The sequence below is a fragment of the Podarcis gaigeae genome (assembly GCF_964106915.1).
Source record: "Podarcis gaigeae genome assembly, chromosome: 3".
NCBI classification, from domain to species: Eukaryota; Metazoa; Chordata; class Lepidosauria; order Squamata; family Lacertidae; genus Podarcis; species Podarcis gaigeae.
In genome coordinates this window covers 65,783,992-65,801,923 of record NC_139680.1, presented here as the reverse complement: position 1 = coordinate 65,801,923, position 17,932 = coordinate 65,783,992, and the positions used below count along the sequence as shown (strand labels likewise).

Below are 17,932 nucleotides of genomic sequence, written 5' to 3'. Positions count from 1 at the left end.
GGCCTGCTGACATCGGTTTTACTATGAGTATGGAAAAGCTACCAATGCAAGCCAAATAAAAATTAACAGTATAATCAATTTCAACTAAACGATGCTATTATAAAACAGGCAATTTACATCTGTTACACTAACTTTGGTTGACATCCCATGGTATCAGCCTCCTTGTGGAACAGGCTTCCTCTCCTGCCATGGGACTTTGTCCTCCTTTCCTTCCCCCAGGGCCCTCATGTACTCCCAAAATCTGCTCAAGAGTTGGGAAACCCATTGGAGCAGATTTGGGGTGGTGCACAGGGCTACAGGAGGGAGGAGTGGAAGGGGAAGTTCTATTGCATCTGCTTGCATGATATTGGATATCACCCAAATGTCAATACCTCTTCTGTTAAAGCAACTGACTTAAGAACGGGGAAAACAAATTCTTTTGGCAACTGTTCTGAATACCTGGAACATACACTGAATTCGGTATAGATTTACATGCAAGACCAAAGCCTCTCCAACTTTCTTGAAAACTCATTTAAGGTGATATACAATGAATAGGCTTATCGAGTGTACCATTATTTAGTGAACCATTATTTCCTAACCGCTCCAAGCATGAATGAGAATGGGGGCGGGGAATACATTTTGTACAAAAACCCACCACAAAAAACAAGCAGTGTGAATAATATGTTATAATAATAAATAAAGACGTGTTAGTAAAGTGCAAATAATAATACTTGCAAAACCCTAAATCTACACGAGCCCTTGGGAGTTTTTAAACAGAGGGGAAGTATATTCATATGCTATATAGGAGAAAGGAATAAGAACACTATTTGGCCTACCCTGCTCCCAACAATAAAGTAGAAAGAATATTTCTCCCATGTAGTTATATCCCACTGTCACAATTACAGCTGTGCAGCTGCATTCCTTATTTCAAGCTGTACATAAAGGTAAAGGTAAAGGTACCCCTGCCCGTACGGGCCAGTCTTGACAGACTCTGGGGTTGTGCGCCCATCTCACTTAAGAGGCCAGGGGCCAGCGCTGTCCGGAGACACTTCCGGGTCACGTGGCCAGCATGACATCGCTGCTCTGGCGAGCCAGAGCCGCACACGGAAACGCCATTTACCTTCCCGCTGGTAAGCGGTCCCTATTTATCTACTTGCACCCGGAGGTGCTTTCGAACTGCTAGGTTGGCAGGCGCTGGGACCGAACAGCGGGAGCGCACCCCGCCGCAGGGATTCGAACCACCGACCTTTCGATCGGCAAGTCCTAGGCGCTGAGGCTTTAACCCACAGCGCCACCTGCGTCCCCCCAAGCTGTACATAGATACTTGCTAATCATGTTCGCCCTCAACAGCAGCTCTATTTTATCAAGGAACATCAGATATACAACCATCCAGATGTATGTTTTCCTAAAACATTTCAACTTTTAAAACAATTATCACAGACAGGGAAAGATAATCATACAGAATCAATTAAACAAATACCATATGAATTGAAATAAAATGTAACTAGGTATGGTTCTAGTAAGATTGATGGCAAGAGAACCACCATCGTATCCTTTTCTGATAGAGTTCAAATTTGAAAGTCTACAAGCTCAGTTTGAAGATAGTGGGATGCACACTTGAAACGGTAAGTATGTCACATTCTGAACCAACATACCTAGAAATTATGGTGCAATTGGAATCAATAAAGTAAACTGAGATCACAATGGTTTAACGAGAATGAGAATTCGGCTAAGTTCTGATAAAAAAATGAAGTTATATGGGTGATATGAAACTATATTTTGTTCCATCTCCTAATACATCAATGCTTGGTTAATTTCTATTCTGTCTTAAAAAAACCCCACCCTATATACACACACACCTAAAGTTAAAGTATGATTAATGATTTTAAATTACCCTAGAAAGATTTCAAAACCGGCCAAACAATTCATCTGGGGCATCTCTCTCATCAGGCAGAGAAAATCCAAGTTAAAAACAAAACAAAATAAGATTACGTTTTCATTCACATCACTCCCACTCAGTTTCTAAGGGAAAAGCTTGCCAAGATATGCTATACTTAACTGTTTAAATCTGTGATACTTTAGTACTTGCAGTGAAATAAGTAGTTTATTAAAGGAATGTGACATTAAGGATTACATTTTCATTCCCAGGGACATACAAGTATTCATGCATACGCTAGCCAAAAGGGGTAACTCCTATAGCATGACCTCCTGAAGACTCTAGCTAGAAATCCACCTCTAATTAGAAACATCTTTCCTTCAGCATTCGAAACTATGCAAAAGGTCCAGCTGTCCTCTGTATGCTACGATCACTTCTGGTGAGAGATACAGTCTGAAATATTTGTTTTATAGATTACCATCTTTCAAAAAAAAATAATAATTGAGTATTTTGCCCCCACAGTTGCTATGAAATAATGTGTTCTGCCTATTCTCTCTTACGCTGCAGCAGAACACAAACTCTCAAAGGCATAAAGCTTTTAACTATGATCACTTGTGCCAAGAGGACTGACCAGTTTTCTTTTCCAGCCCATCTAGTGCTGTGAAATATGTTGTTTGCCAGAAGCCAATCGTGATGTTGTGGATCCAGTTTGTGAACTATCAGCACCAAGGACCCAAACAGAAGTAGTGTTAAAATGCACATGTTGTCTGTGGAAGCATGTCCAGAAATCTCTCCTTCCACTGGCACATGAGTAGGTATATAAAAAAGCACCATGGTGTAAATGTAAGTCCTAAGAGACATGACAGAAGTGGAGGCTAGATATGAGGCTATTTGCATCAGTAGCCACATAGCAGAACATGTAGTCTCATTCCATAATTTGGCCAAAGAGAGAAATTGATTGGTATGCAAGTAGCTCTTGCAGACCTACTGATGAGAAAGCTTATTTTTTGTGAGCTATTATTTGAATGTTCTGTTACTTCAGACATACAGTGAGAGTACAGTTCATGCTGTCCTGAATAGTTATTAAGAAATAACCCTTTTCCGAAATACAATTGTTTCTACTGACTTCTTTGCTATCTGACAGTGTGAGTGCATAGAATATTGCCAAATTGCTCTCTGCAGAAAAACACACACGTTCTACTATATTTTAATTAAGAAACAATGAAACTTTCAAATTGTAAGGGCATTCTCTCATTTTGTAAACTGGATATGTAAGGCAGTGGAGGACTAGAAAGTAGTTAATATAGTATTCTGAATCTATTAGGACACTTCAAAGGAGAATATGGAAATAAGTTGAATTCCTCTCACTTTTCCTTTGGTTTAAAACAGATTTGCCAAGGGCTTAATTTGAAAGAAGCCCTTTCTAAAAATGGACTAGCAAGCTAAACTTAGCCCTTGGCGATTTTTCTTTTACAATTCATATAGTCAATGTCCTAAAATATTTTAACCTTTTAAAGAAGTGAAGCCTAGAAGAATCTCTCTCCTAACCCCATCGCTAAACATTATTCCTATTCTGCAATCACTTGCCCTAGATTTATTTTATTCATAAAACTATTTATTTACCATTTTAACATAACACACATGAAAGCGGTTTACAGTAATATCTATATATAATAGAAACACATACAAATTTAAAATCAGAAACCATCAACTTGTATTTATGGAAAAATGTATTTTTAATGGCCAGCATAAACACAGTAGAATAACTGTTTTAAAAACAGGAAGCAGAGAACAGGAAGAAGATGGAGGGCTGTAAAAAGTGGAGATCCAAAGGATAGGTATTGGGGCCTGTGCTTTTTAACTTATTTATAAATTATCTAGAATTAGGGATGATCAGTGAGGTAGCCAAATGATACCAAATTGTTCAATTTGACAGAGGTATATAAGACTGTACATGGTAAGAAGAAAGTAGATAAGTTTTTCTCTCATAATACTGGAACCTGGAGCTGAATGTTGAAAGGTTCAGGACAGACCAATGAAAGTACTTTTCACGCAGCATAGGAGAAAGGGAAAATTTGCGAAAATCATCTCTTTCTCCACTCCAATTTTTAGTTCATGGAAGTTCCACTGAATGAAAGAGCCTTCAAGCAAGACTCAAATGGATAGAACCCAATGTACTTAAAGCTACTTAGCAGAACAGTCATAATTCAGAGCAGTGAGACAGGATAGGTGGATTCATGGCTTAAAATGGAGAAAGGTGAAACATATAAGAACACCACCTGGTATACTCCACTAAGTCTGAAAGCAGAACTGCATAGCATCTGCTGCTAATCCCCAGAATAATTGGAGATAAAATAAGCCCTGTGCTGATGTATATTTGCAAAGGGCTTATCAATTACATAGGGCATTTAAGATGGAAACAAGTATTGTTATTTTAATTCCTTCTATTCTAAAAAAAAATTATACTTTTTCTTGAGTAGTTCCCCATCCCCACCCTATTTTTTTTTTTTTTTGCAAATATAAATGGACTACAAGAAGAGAGAGAGGGAGAATATTTTTAAGTGTTGTGGACTTCAAATCTGGAAAAATACATATTAAATAAGTTGAAGTGCAAGTTGGGAGAGTTTAGTAAGAAAATGAAACAAAATACTTCTTACCCAGCAACCAGCACATATTTTCCATCTGGTTGATCTTTTAACCTTTCCAGCAGGGACAGACGTACTTTGGCTTTGGTTTGGCCATAGATTTCAATTTCATCTGTAAGCAATCCTATCTCCCTAGCAAGGACATCAACAGCTTTTGGATTCTGTCCTCGGGAAATCTCAATATCACTGCAAAGGAAAACAAATTAGAGCCAGGAGATTGCTGTCAGCTTAGATGGTCATAAGCAAGGAGGCAGATGGCAGCAAAAAAAATACTGAGAACAACAGAGTTACTATTGGCATGTCATGGTCCTCTCTTTCATTCATTTTATTTTGTGAACCACCCTGAGATCTACGATGAAGGGCAGTATATAGATTTAATTAATAAATAACAAATAAAATTGCAAACTTACACTGCAATCTTATGCATGTATGTTTACTCAAAGGTAAGCCCTGTGGGGCTTCCTCCAAATAAATGTGCATATGCCTGAGGTAAAATAAGTTATAAAACATTAATACTACTATTTTGGAAATGTCTTAATATATAGAGGTGGCTAAAACTAATTGTAAATGAAGGGCCAGAACTCAGTTGTAGCAATTATGGGGTCTGTGAAAGAGAGACAGGAAGAGTGTGAGAGAGTAAAAGAGAGAGAGAGGAGAGAGAGAGATGAGGATGATAATGATTTATTAAATTTATATACTGCCCTTCATCACAAGATCTCAGAGAAAGAGAGAGAAGGAAGGAAGGAAGGAATTGAGGAAGGAAGGGGACTGAGTCAGTCACACACACACACACACACACACACACACACAAACACACATATATATTTAATAATATTCTACTCTTTAGAAAAGCCCCTACAATGCTTTCACATTTCCTTAGGCATAAATCTCTTGGCTGATTGATATTTATAAAGGGAAACCCAGGGATTCATATATTTGAACTTGGGAGAGAGATGCTAACACACACACACACACACACACACACACACACACACTGCTGCTGCTCCCCCATTAGGTAGTATAACTGGGCAGATAACAAAGCAGATACCTAACCAAACAAGGGGGAAATGCGGTGGGGAGAACAACAAAAGGCAACAATGAGCCAACGCAAGGATATTGTATCTGTGTCAAGCTTCATAGAGAGCATACTGTAGTCAGGATAATGTGAATCGTATCAGTTGTGCTCGACATGGATACAAAGAAGAGCTTTGCTTGTCCAGAAGATTACAAGGCAATCTTCCATTTTTAGAAGGCATCGGATAAATGTAAATGTAAATACTGCTGGGAGGAAAAAAGCTTCAAAGATTCACTAGGAGGCTTTTCCATCTCTGCTACAAAATCATCTCAAGCCGTCTTCCCTTGCAGCAATCACTTTCATTCTGCCTGCCCTCAGCATGAGCTACTGCTATATGATGTTTCACATGAAAAATCTGTTTGCTGGTAACAGCAGGATTCCAATGAACTGGTAGCAATAGATGGAATCATAATTGTTAACCTTCCAACACTGAATCCCTTCAACTTGATGCAGGGCTCAAACTAGGTAAATGCTGGATGGCCAAGGTGCGTTGGAAAAGCCCTGAGCACTCTTCCTTCATGGATCCTCAATGACAAACTCAACGTATTATGAATACATTTAGCCCTGGCATATTTTATTGTAAAATATACATAGCTAGAAGGAGCTGTAGCAAGCTGAACTGGGATTGTGGGGGCAAGGAAGCATTAAGCTTTTGCACCCTCCCTCCCCCCCCCCCCCGGTTTGGAATTGCCTCCACACTTGGCATTTAAAATGGGAAGAAAGGCCCCATGGGTACCACTTGCTTTCTGCTTAGCACAGCTGGGGCCAGGTAAGGACTGAGTGACAGCACAAAAGCATCAGCAACAGTGTAACTTCGTTTTGGTCACCGTCACACTTCTTCACACGAGGCAAGATGCAGTTACGTCATGCACTGGCAAGCTCTTGGAAGTAGATATATTGCAAGTCAAGTATTTATGCCTAGCTGTTGCAGTCTGCAATGTTTGCCAGAGTGTTTTAGACAGCAAGTGTTACCAGATGTTAAATGTGCCAATGTATTCAAGAATAACTGCAATGTGCTCTTTCAGGATTCAGTCGCCCCCACTATCCTCTGCACCGATACACTGAAGTGAAAATGGACCGATGCTACAGAGTTGGTTTAGCCAAGCAGGTATGTGCCTCATGGGAGCCCCATGCAAGAACATGACTGAAGCACAACAAATATGCAGAGAGCTTGCACCTACTTTAAGAATTTTATTATTGAGTATTTTGGGGAGGAAACCCTGCAGATGTTACAGTAATATCTTTGGAAATAACTCTAATTAATACTCGGAGTTCAGAGAGAGCCTAACACAGATGTTCACAGTTTCAATTCGCATGTTGCTTTCTTGTCACTTTTCAATGAATGACTCATCTGCTTTACTATAATACAGCATATTATTGAATGAGGATACTCGATATCTTCCATCTGTCCACCAATGTTTCATTTGTGTGTAAAATAAACAGTTATGTAGTTCCAATAACCAAACAGAAATCCTACAAATTATAAAATATTTACAGGTATTTTAACCTAACCCATAACACAATATACACGTTGACCTAATTTAAGGGTTGATTTTGTTTTTTTTAATTGTCTCCTCCCAGCCCGTTTTGGCATGCTGGAGAATGCATTTATTGGATCTGTGAAAATTTAAAGATATTGAATCTTTTTCCTATTGCCATCTGGAAATGTGCTGTTCTGTTAGAAGCCTCAAACGCTAGAACTCAAAATTGGTTGTGAGAACATTAAGCAAAACAAAACAAACAGCCCGAATACACACACACACACACACACACACACACACACACACACACACACAGTATTAAGGCACATTAAAAAATTTGGGGGGGAGAAATCTTTAAAATGTTATTTTGTCAAAAAAATAATAAAGGCAATTTATGCACAACTCCTCTAGAGGTGTGGGACAAATTATGAATACTCTCATCCATCACCACACAGGTGTGTATGCACAGCTCTGACTTGGCCTCCATCCCACCCTGCCCCAGCAAGCTGCAGTGATGCTGGGATCAGGAAGGCAGCTCCACTCCACCTCATAGCCACTACTGATGAACAGCAGCCTGAGCTTCTTAGAGGAAGGGATGAATTTTTAAAAACCCACTGGCTATTTAATAAATAAATAGTGTTGGCAAACAACTTACAAAACTGACCACTTTGGGGTCAGAAAAGACTGGCCTTAGTTTAATACTTGAACCGCTTGTTTGAAAGCAATGCCTTATGCTTCTTAACTTTGCACCCAGGCACTACAAATAGTTTGCCATTGCTTTCATTTTTAACTTTCAATTCTTTGGTATTTTATTGTGATTTTATTGCATATACTTAATATTCATTTTCAGTCTATTCCTGCATTTGCAGGCAATTGGACCAGCTGACCTTCAGGGTACCTTCCATCTCTACAAAATGTATGAGTCTATGTAGCTGAAAAGTGGGATAGAAATAGTTTAAATACATACAAACATACCTGGGAACGGGCGAAAGGGGTTGCAGCTTTAAGCAGCGAAGATTCCAGCTCTTATACTGTTGGGTCTGTATCCACTGCTCACTGATCTTTACGAAGTTCTTTTTCGAAATTGAAAGGGGGGGGGAAGGTTGTAATATACAGTTTAAAACCCATATTCTGTTTCTTACACTTTTCAAGTCCATTTCCTGTTTTCATAAACTTTGAGGTATGAAGGAGGGTGATTTAGTTGTGGGAAATGCCTAATTAGGGATTGTGTTCCATGGGTTCCCTGTGTCCCACGCAGTACACTCCATCTGCCTTCTGGGTTCTAAAATTAATTTTACAATTGTGCATGCACACTTTGCCACTGTTTTCAGTTTGCAAATTTTTCCTTATAGATTGCTAATGCATACTACTAGCACATGTGCACATTGATTAATTCACAGTACAAAAAGAACTCCTGCTCGTGAGCCTGTGGGACTGTCTTATTTTCTCTCTCTTGTATTTCAAGGTCCAAAAAGGTAGTACATAGTCTTACGAACCTGCATGCACATTGCCATTGCCAGCTGACCTACATCCTCACTCAGAGGGGAGTCACTGCTCCTAGCTGACTGTTCGCCAGACGCATTTTGTCCTGCAAAATATTTTTTTGAAAATAACCACATAAATTAATCGGGAAAGACAATTAGAACTATGCAGGGAGAAGATGACTTGACACCATTAGCAAAATTGTCAATAACTGTAAGGATTTTAATCCCTTCAGTATTTTCAGTTGGAAAGATCCTGAAAGTAGGCAAATGGCATATATAAAGCAAGATTAATTGTACCTACCTGCCAGGTTTTGGTCTCTAAAGATGTGCACATAACAAAAGGAGTAATCACCAGCATATGAAGCTACCTCAAGCGGCCGTCACACAGTAGCTATAAAATATGCCTCACCCCTTCTAATAATATTTTTAGGACGTTTGACAGAGAGTTTACATAGTGCATCCCTAAAATTAACACTGACTAAGGAAAGAAGGTCCATAACCAAACATTGCTATGGAAAGTTTCATAAAATGTTCGGAAGCCCTTACAATAAGTTGAGGAAAACATTATGAAAAAACAACAACTCATAGTCTTTCCCAATACATTTTTCATTGTCAATATTCCCCTATACAACACCAGATGTTGTACAACATTCTCGTGCAAATGTATTACATTTATGATCTACAGTATTATGATTTCATTAAGATCACTTTCAGGCATCAGCTGATGCTGCAACCTTCAAATGATTTTTAAAAAGACATTGACTTTGTGATAACTTGCTCTCTGAGGAGAAGAGCTTCTCCATTATACTATGAGTACAGTGAATATGAAGTTACTACAGCACAGTATTAGTGAGCCTGAATACCAAAACCAATAATTAACCTTAAGGAAATTCAGACAAATAGTTCTCTTTTGAAACCCAAGATGAGCAGAGAGGAAAAATACATGCCTGGCTTGCATCAGCGGCCAAAAGGAATGGCCACTTGGTACCCAGCAGCAAAGAATAAGCACCAGGACAACCATTTTGTTGAGCACAAATAATGCTGACCTGGAACTGTCCATTAATTTCCTCCTAAACATTCATAATTCCATATTTTTACCATCATTTCCCGTATCATTTAGTCAGTCATTCTATCTATATATCTATTTATAAACTGCTTAATGTTTTAGAAATCTCTGAGCAGTGTGAGTCCAATTCTTTTATGCCACAATGAAATTAGTTAATACAGCAGGGAGGGTTAACAACTTTGCATAGAAGGGGGGGGGGGGACAATTAAGGGAACAATTAACTGTTCACGTTCAGGTGTATGTGGTGAATGAGTTACCAGTGTAAGGAGGTTACTGTGGTTTTACCACATCACAGCTATATAATTTCTATAGCTCTTACCTTTCATGCAAGGAACTAACATATAGCAAAATATAAAATAGCATCAAATAAAAAAGCAGGAGTCAACAAAAAGAAATGACAAAATTGTTCAATGGTAACTTTTTACTCCAAGCAGCATTTTCACTGTTATGGTTTTACAGACCATAAGCAGGGCATTCTTATAGAATGAAATAACACCAGGCATCTTTTAAAAATATAAAATAAGAAAGAATTTAATATACATATAAAAATTAAAAGGAAAGGAAAGGAAACATGTAGATTCTTTAGTGCTATGGTTTCTGTCAGGTAAAAGCAATAGGTGCATCAATAACTACATTGCAATTAAACTATGCACATTCTTTCTATCAGAGGTATGTGTTCAATACAGATGCACACATTTAATACATATACTTTCCTCCACAAAACAATAAATATATATTTAAAAACAATAAATAAGCAGAGTGCTTCTGCTGTTCTTCCTAGGCTATTCCAGGAGACAGCCTATTACAAAAACATATGCCCCAAGGCACACAGACATTGTGCAGGCAGTAAACAAAACATATTTCTTTTATTAAAATCTTGTGACTCCTCTTTTTTTACCCCTGTATGTTTGTTCTGACACTGAAATATGTAGGTAAACATTCATGTGTGTTATTGGTAGGCACAATCTGTACTGGTACAGTACAGACTGCATTTCTGAGTTGATCCTGACAATTTAAGTTTTCTGTACCAACCAAAAACTGATAGGGATAAGGTGGAAGAAGGGATAAAAATATGAGTGGACACAAATACATCAGCTATTCAACACTGCACAGCTTGAAAGGAACTCACCCCATAAAATGTCACGTGAACAATCCACACTGGTCATCTCAGGTTTCATCCAAGTAGCTGGAATCTCTTTAGGTTTGGCACTACCCACTATCACCATATCAGCATCATGAAGCTTTGAGATGGGCATGGAGAGAAATGTCATACAAATAAAGCATTAGCTAACAATAAAATGTACTAGATTGTGTTGTCAGATTAACACCTAAAGTGCTGTGTGGATGCTATGCTTAAACCATTGTGATCAGGTGAATCCTCCTCTTCCTGGCCCTACAGCCTCCCAAAATCCACTCCACAGGGAACAAAAGAATAAATTATTCACCTCTTCCACCTGGCAAGATTTTTAGTGTACCAATGCAATGGCTCCAACAGTTCCCCACACTGCAGATGTTCTGAGGCAAGGTATGTCCTTCATCAAAATTAGGCAAGGTATGTCCTTCATCAAAATGCAAATAATGTGCCACTTGCAGACAAAGAATTGTTTGGCAGATGCTTGAGTGGATGTGAAAAGGTCCCAATGGGACTCAGATTGTGTCATTGTCCGAGGGACATTGTTTCCCCTATATGATTTAAATGGAGTGAATGTGTTCAAAATTAAAAGAATTAGAAAGGTATATCCAGTGCACTTAAATGTAAAACTAAATTGGAGGTGGAAAGACCAATTCAATAATCAAGTTCATCTCCTTGCAAATGCACCATATGGTTTCTAAACAGACAGTGAACTCAATACAAAACAGATGCTACATATAATTGCAGCCAAATACTATTGAAGATGCAGAGAAGTGCTCACATAGTTCCCAAGGCTAACTAGTTATGTTGTAAAATGAGGTTTGAGAAACTATTATTGAAATCACACGGCAAAGAATGAAGAAATGTCATATGAAACAATCACTTAGGCGAATATCTCCAAAGACTCACTCTCAAAAGCATAACCCATTCTAGCTGGCATTTTCTTCCTCCAATCTGGGGGAGATTAACACCAACAAATACTTTGAAACTTTAGCTTGTAGCAGCACACAAGCTAATTTCAATTAGATTTTTTATTGATGTAGGCTTGGAAGACCCACCCATTCCCCAGATAAAAAACTAAACCCTAAAATAACAGTAATACAAGCACTTTAAGCCAAAATATAACGATAATGATGCAACGTAACTGCAAATGTCACACAATTGGAAACCCTGCTTATGAAGAGATCAGCATAAATATTACCTTTCCTTGCAGTTGGAATCAATATCTACAAAATTACACCAGAACAGCCCACTATCAAATTAAAAATGTATAGTTAATATATTAATGGGTTGTATGGGGTGTTAGGGGAGGGGTAGTACCTCTGGTGGGGGACATGTGCTCTTCCTGGGGTAGTTTCCTCACTTTTGGCTCCCACCCTGCACTCACCTGTGGCTCCTAGGAGCTGTCAGCATGTGACAGCGGCCACACCCCGGGAAAGTCTTCCAACTGGCCAGCTAAACCCGGCAATGGTAGCTGATGGGCCTCAAACTCTGGGTGAGTTAGGGACTTCCCCTGCCTGCAAAGACAGGCTCTGGAGGATTGAGCAGATGTGACCCATAGTGAGTCCAATGGTCAAGAAGGTGGTTTCCCCATGTGCTGTAGAGGGAAGTGAGGGACAGAAGGAGCACATCAACCTGGAAAGGTAGCCCCTCTAGAAGGAAAACTCTGATCCTAAACCTCCACCGCCTTGCAGGATATCTTCGGGAGAAGAAAAGGCTGAGGAGCAAACCCTACCCAAATCCGGAGTGGAGTCCCTTCTTAATCTAACACACATTTATGTTGGTGTTCATAGTATACGTGCAGCTTGGCAAGTGAGCAATTAGTGTTTTGACTACAGGCTAGGGAGACAGAGCACGGGATAAATTTGCCTGGAGATAAGAGGACCTAGTAACAGCTTGGTGATTGGCTGAGGTCTCTCAAATAGGCAGCATGACCTATGACATCATTTGGCTAGTTAGAAGTATTCTGGAGTGCTTGGAGAGTGATGAAGTTTGTGTCTTGTAACTTGTATATACTAGTAACTTGTATATAGCTTGTGAGTTTACTGCCGTATATAATAAACTACAAAATCAAGTTACTAGTTGTCAGCTTTGTTCCTGATCGTCGTCCTGACTGAGCAGTCTCAAGAGTTGCTTAGGAAAAGCTGCACTACTGTGCTAAGTTGTGCATCACTGAAGAAGTTAAGAGATGAAGAGACTGGTCCTAGCAGCATGCGAAAGGACTTCAGAAAGTGCTCACAGGCTTCGGAGTTTTAACAGTCTTGTATGCCTCCTTCAAGCAACTCCTGCAGCCCAGCTGGTGCCAAACATATTGCTCTGCTTTCCTTTTTGGAACACATCAGCGAAGCCGAGAGGGGGGTCATGTTGTCTGGGCAGCCCAGGACCTCTTTACACACTGCCCAGGCTTGCGCCTTGGCAGGGCACTTTGGTGCTTCTATAGCAATAGTTTGACTTCACCCCGAAGGTGCACTCCATTGTCTCTGACGACAAATGAATGCCCACAACAATGGGTGCAATAAGGGCAGGTGTCAGTTAAGAATGATGTGGACTATAGGTGGAATATAATTTCAATTTAATTTTCTCTCCACAAGGAATACATTATGTATGTTTGTCAAATAGCCATTAACAGCATTTCCCCTGCTAGTAAAAGGGTAAGAGCACATGATTCAATGCCATGGAAAATTATTGTTATTACAAGGCAGTATCTAACAGCAAAGCAGAGTCTACTCTATAGGATCTCAGTCTTTGCCATCACCTGCTATCACATCATACTTTTCATAAACATATAAGGTTATTTTTCTACCAACAGGATTATTGAAAATCAGTTTGCTTCAGGAACCCCGTTCATCATCCCCTCCCTCCCAAGGCCAGCTGAATGAATCATTGATTTTTGATTCAGGAAGCACAAATTTAAATATTCCCTGGCATTATGTGATTGAAGTATCTGAAAAGCAAATATTGTCCAAACAGTGCAGTGTCTGCAAGTTTTCTACATAAATTTTAAGAGAGATAATAGGCAAGCACATCTTACCTAACACATTTGCTATTAAATGTCTCCCTCCTTAATCTAACACACATTTATGATGAACTGGCATTTAATAAACAGTTGCTCTTTGTATTTTGCCATCTCTGATCAAGTAAGAATTCGGGGAGGGGGCCTTAATACTCCTTCTCTGTTTAAAGACCATGCAAGCCTTAAGGCAGCTGTGCCAAGACAAATGGTCATAACTAAAATCAAGTTGATCTGTAAGTTAAAGAAATATGACTTGGGTGTCCACTCCACCAAAATCAAAGGAAATGAAGACAAATAAAATAAAATGATAGATGGCTACAAAATAATCTCAAGGCCAAATTACACATTACACATGAGATCTGTGATAGAATCTTTCATTGTTTCCCTTCTTCTTTAAGGCAGTCACAAGGGCCTCCAAATTTGATCACAACAATGGGAGAGTTTTAAGCTTTTCTCCTGCACTGTTTCTCTGACCTAAGTACTCCACCCAATGAAAGCTGCTTTTCCTTGTGGTGGGGGGTATCACGGTAATCCAATCTTGTTGAAGGTGGATAATTGCCAAGTAAACTTTTTCAAGTATGTATTTTCACATTGCATTTTTTGCTGATGCTCTATCTTTGGAGGCCAGCAGAGATTTAACATTTGCTCATCCCTGCAAGAGCACACAGTCCATTTTTCCAGCACTACAGCTTTCCAACTCAAATTTGGCACTGGTTTGTCATGGTTAATGCTCACTATATTTGCTGTTAAGGAAGACTGAGAGGCAAACTGGTTTCAAAACCAAACAGCTGACAGGAATGGTGCTTGTAATCTGACAGTGTACTCTGGAACGATCATTAAAGGATTGAGAACAATGTGTGTGTACTGGAGCTTGTGAAGCTCGCAAATACTCTTGGCACTCTTCTAGTCAACCCTGAAGCTTTGTTATTCTAAAGAGCACTAAACTCAAACAGGTTATAGAACAATGTGGGAGAACAATTCACAATGTGGGACCAATGTAGCTAATTTTTTTTTAAAAAACTGTTTTATAGATTTATAGCACTACTTCTTAATAGGATAGGATGATAATTCTCATTTACCTTCAATATGGTTTCTATATTCTAATGGTTTACAGTGGTACCTTGGTTCTTGAACTTAATCCATTCTGGGAGTCTGTTCGACTCCTGAAACCCTTTGAAAACCAAGGTGTGGCTTCTGGTTGGCTGCAGGAGCTTCCTGCACTCAAATGGAAGCCACATCAAACGTTCAGCTTCTGAAAAATGTTCAGAAACCGGAACACTTACTTCCGGGTTTGTGGCATTCAGGAGCCGATTTGTACGGGAGCCAAGCTGTTTGAATACCAAGGTACCACTGTACTTGGATTTCAGGTGATCCAAATGTTTTGGGTCTCCTATAGGTTTCACTATACAGTCGTACCTCCATTTATGTAACCCTATGGTTACGTAAACTTTGGGATGTGCACACGGCAAATCCGGAAGTATGTTATCGGGTTTTGCTGCGCGCATGCACAGAAGCGGTCCTCAGGTTGCGGAAACCTCGGGATCTGACCGGACCTCCGGCACGGATCCTGTCCGCAACCGGAGGCACCACTGTACTTAAAAAGAATGGCTCTGTTCCTGAAAGCAAGTAATCTATCTTTAAGAACCAAGGAGGTATTATTTGCTTGACAATGCAACTCTGGCTTATGAAATCTATTCTGACTAGTTTTTAAGCATCTGAGGGCACTGAGCCGATTCAAAAATATTCCATTCTGTAGGGGAAACAGTGTGTGTGTGTGTGTGTGTGTGTGTGAGAGAGAGAGAGAGAGAGAGAGAGAGAGAGAGAGAGAGAGAGAGATTATATTATATAAACACATACGCAAGCAGTGCACTTCCCAAGTAGATTTTAAGGCAACAGCAAACTGGATGAAATTGCAAAATTAATTGGCAAGTCACAGACTTTCTGCTACCTGATTCTTGAATTCTGTCTTCCCATCAAAATTAAGTTGTAGAATTTTTCAGAAAATTTACTATGATTATGAGAAAGCATTTGGACAGAAATAGTTATTTTCCTAATAAAAATAATAAGAGAAAGGAGAATGGGAGTGATTGCAATTTATTCCCTGGATGGTCTGTTTGAATTAATGAGGATTCCTCTATATGAGTCGCACAAACTATTGCTGTTTTTTTTTAATGCAGTTGCACCAAAAATGAACACAAAATTCAAAAATGAAATATCATTAAAACTGCATGGTGTAAGGGAAAATAAGACAAAGTCAAAATCTCTAAAACCAGAGAGGCTGTTTTACCATTGTGGATTAAGTTTATGCTTTTTTAACTTCTGTCCATCACTTAAAGCATGTAAAATGTTGCTGTAACATCAACAGCTGTAAAAACAGTGCTGTGCCAAAGGAGAAATGTGTTAGCATCACAGCTGCTTTGCTTAGGGAAAACATACTTTGCGTTTTGAGTATTGAATCCAAAAGATGAACTGCGAAGTCCAAAAGATGAACTCCCATGTAAAACTTTTTTACTTGGCTTGACTTGGCTGCCACCTTCTGGGAATGTCTATGAAAAATTGGGAAACTTGAGCACAGAATATGAAGATGACGAGCAAGCTGTCAAGTTATAAATAATTCAACATGAGCACATTGAAATACCAGCAAAATAACACGAAGCAACAAACATCAGCAATCAGTCAAATTAAATATAAAACACTCTAAAGAGCATGGCAATGGTAGGAAATTTCAGAAACGGTTTTTATGCATTTATGATTAGTTCCATGGTCAACAGAATTCTGCCAGTAGGATAAAGCAGGGGCAAAATTAGGCTTTATTTCACCCAGCTCAACAACGCAGTTTGGCACACACACCCCCACACACAAACAGAGGCCGGAAGCCTCAATGGCACTCCTCTGGAAGCTTCACCCGGGGCAAAAATCCCAGCTAGCTCCCCTGTAGCTATGGCTCTGAATAAAGGAAATATGTGCTTCTATCCCAAAGCCTGTTACAATATTTCTCCCTCCCCTGCCTTTACACAGACTGAAATCAAGAGCAGATCTCAGGCTCACATGCTTCCACCACCTCTGACCCTGAATAGAATGCAACACAACAAACTTGTCTTTCCCATGCTTATCTGAACACAGGGATAAGCTCTAACTCTGGATATTAAAAACCCTCTTTTATAGCTTATCTGAACACAGGGATAAGCTCTAACTCTGGATATTAAAAACCCTCTTTTATAGCAATTTGAACATGCAGGTTGAGGAGAGCGCCCATGCTTAGAAATCTATTGTGCTGCCTGGATCAGAAGTTATATTTATAAGGAAAGGCAGGAGAGTAAGTGGGAAAGCTAGAGAACATGAAGCTAGTTCTAAATATCACTATGTGTAGAGGATAGGACAGAAACTAAACAGGTTATTGTGCTAAGGAATGCAAAGAAAAATAAAGGAGTGAAGTTTATTTAGTGAGCAAAAGTTCTTGGAATATATATATATATATAAAATCACACACAGTATATAAAAATAAATGAATCTGGGGTCTTGCTAAGTAGTAACCGTGAGAAAAAGTATGGAGCATTTGGTATATTTACCATGGTCTCAAGCTGCTTCATTTTCCACATGCAACTCATAGTCATGACCCCTTTTCTTTGAAGAAGGCACTGCAAAGAGACTTCTAAAGGTCCTTGAACTCCCAAAAGTAACACCTTTTTTCCATCTAGGGTAGTACGTGCTGGATAAGAGAAGATAACAGTTGCTCCAATTAGCTACACTGCTAGCAAACTGTACTGGGGAAACAAGTGAACTACAGACATTAATACAGAAGCTTGCCCCCTTCGCCCTGCCCCGCAACAACCTCTCATATGGAAAATGTTACAATTTTAAAACCTTGAATAGGGCAGCATTATGCTCCAGAAACTTTTCTGATGACCAAGACCATCATGTAAGCAGGACAGAAAGATATTTTATCAACTCTGACAGATTAATGGACAGAAGAAAGTTTCATGTATTCATAAAAGGAATGACAGTCTTGGCTTGAGTAGCAGAGACGTTGATGGCATCTTGCTAAATTAAATAAGCTTGCATATGTTGCTAATCTAGGTAAAGGTAAAAGGACCCCTGACCGTTAGGTCCAGTCGCGGCCAACTCTGGGATTGCGGCTCTCATCTTGCTTTACTGGCCGAGGGAGCCGGCGTACAGCTTCC

The 17,932-nt window shown here is 39.4% G+C and overlaps 1 protein-coding gene across 2 annotated transcripts in view; it reads right to left on the bottom strand.

The window, feature by feature from the left end:
* The window catches only part of MTHFD1L (methylenetetrahydrofolate dehydrogenase (NADP+ dependent) 1 like), a 99,863-nt gene that overhangs the window by 71,277 nt on the left and 10,654 nt on the right, over window positions 1-17,932 (bottom strand). For both annotated transcript variants that reach the window (XR_014562497.1, XM_083732245.1), the window contains exons 7-11: window positions 17,321-17,460; window positions 10,736-10,847; window positions 8,553-8,644; window positions 8,032-8,129; window positions 4,513-4,686 (exon numbers count right to left, since the gene is read on the bottom strand). Coding sequence is in view for 1 of the 2 variants with exons in the window: in XM_083732245.1 (XP_083588371.1) it covers window positions 4,513-4,686; window positions 8,032-8,129; window positions 8,553-8,644; window positions 10,736-10,847; window positions 17,321-17,460 (616 nt within the window). In the remaining variant the exon portion in view is untranslated. The remainder of the gene's footprint in view (window positions 1-4,512; window positions 4,687-8,031; window positions 8,130-8,552; window positions 8,645-10,735; window positions 10,848-17,320; window positions 17,461-17,932) is intronic.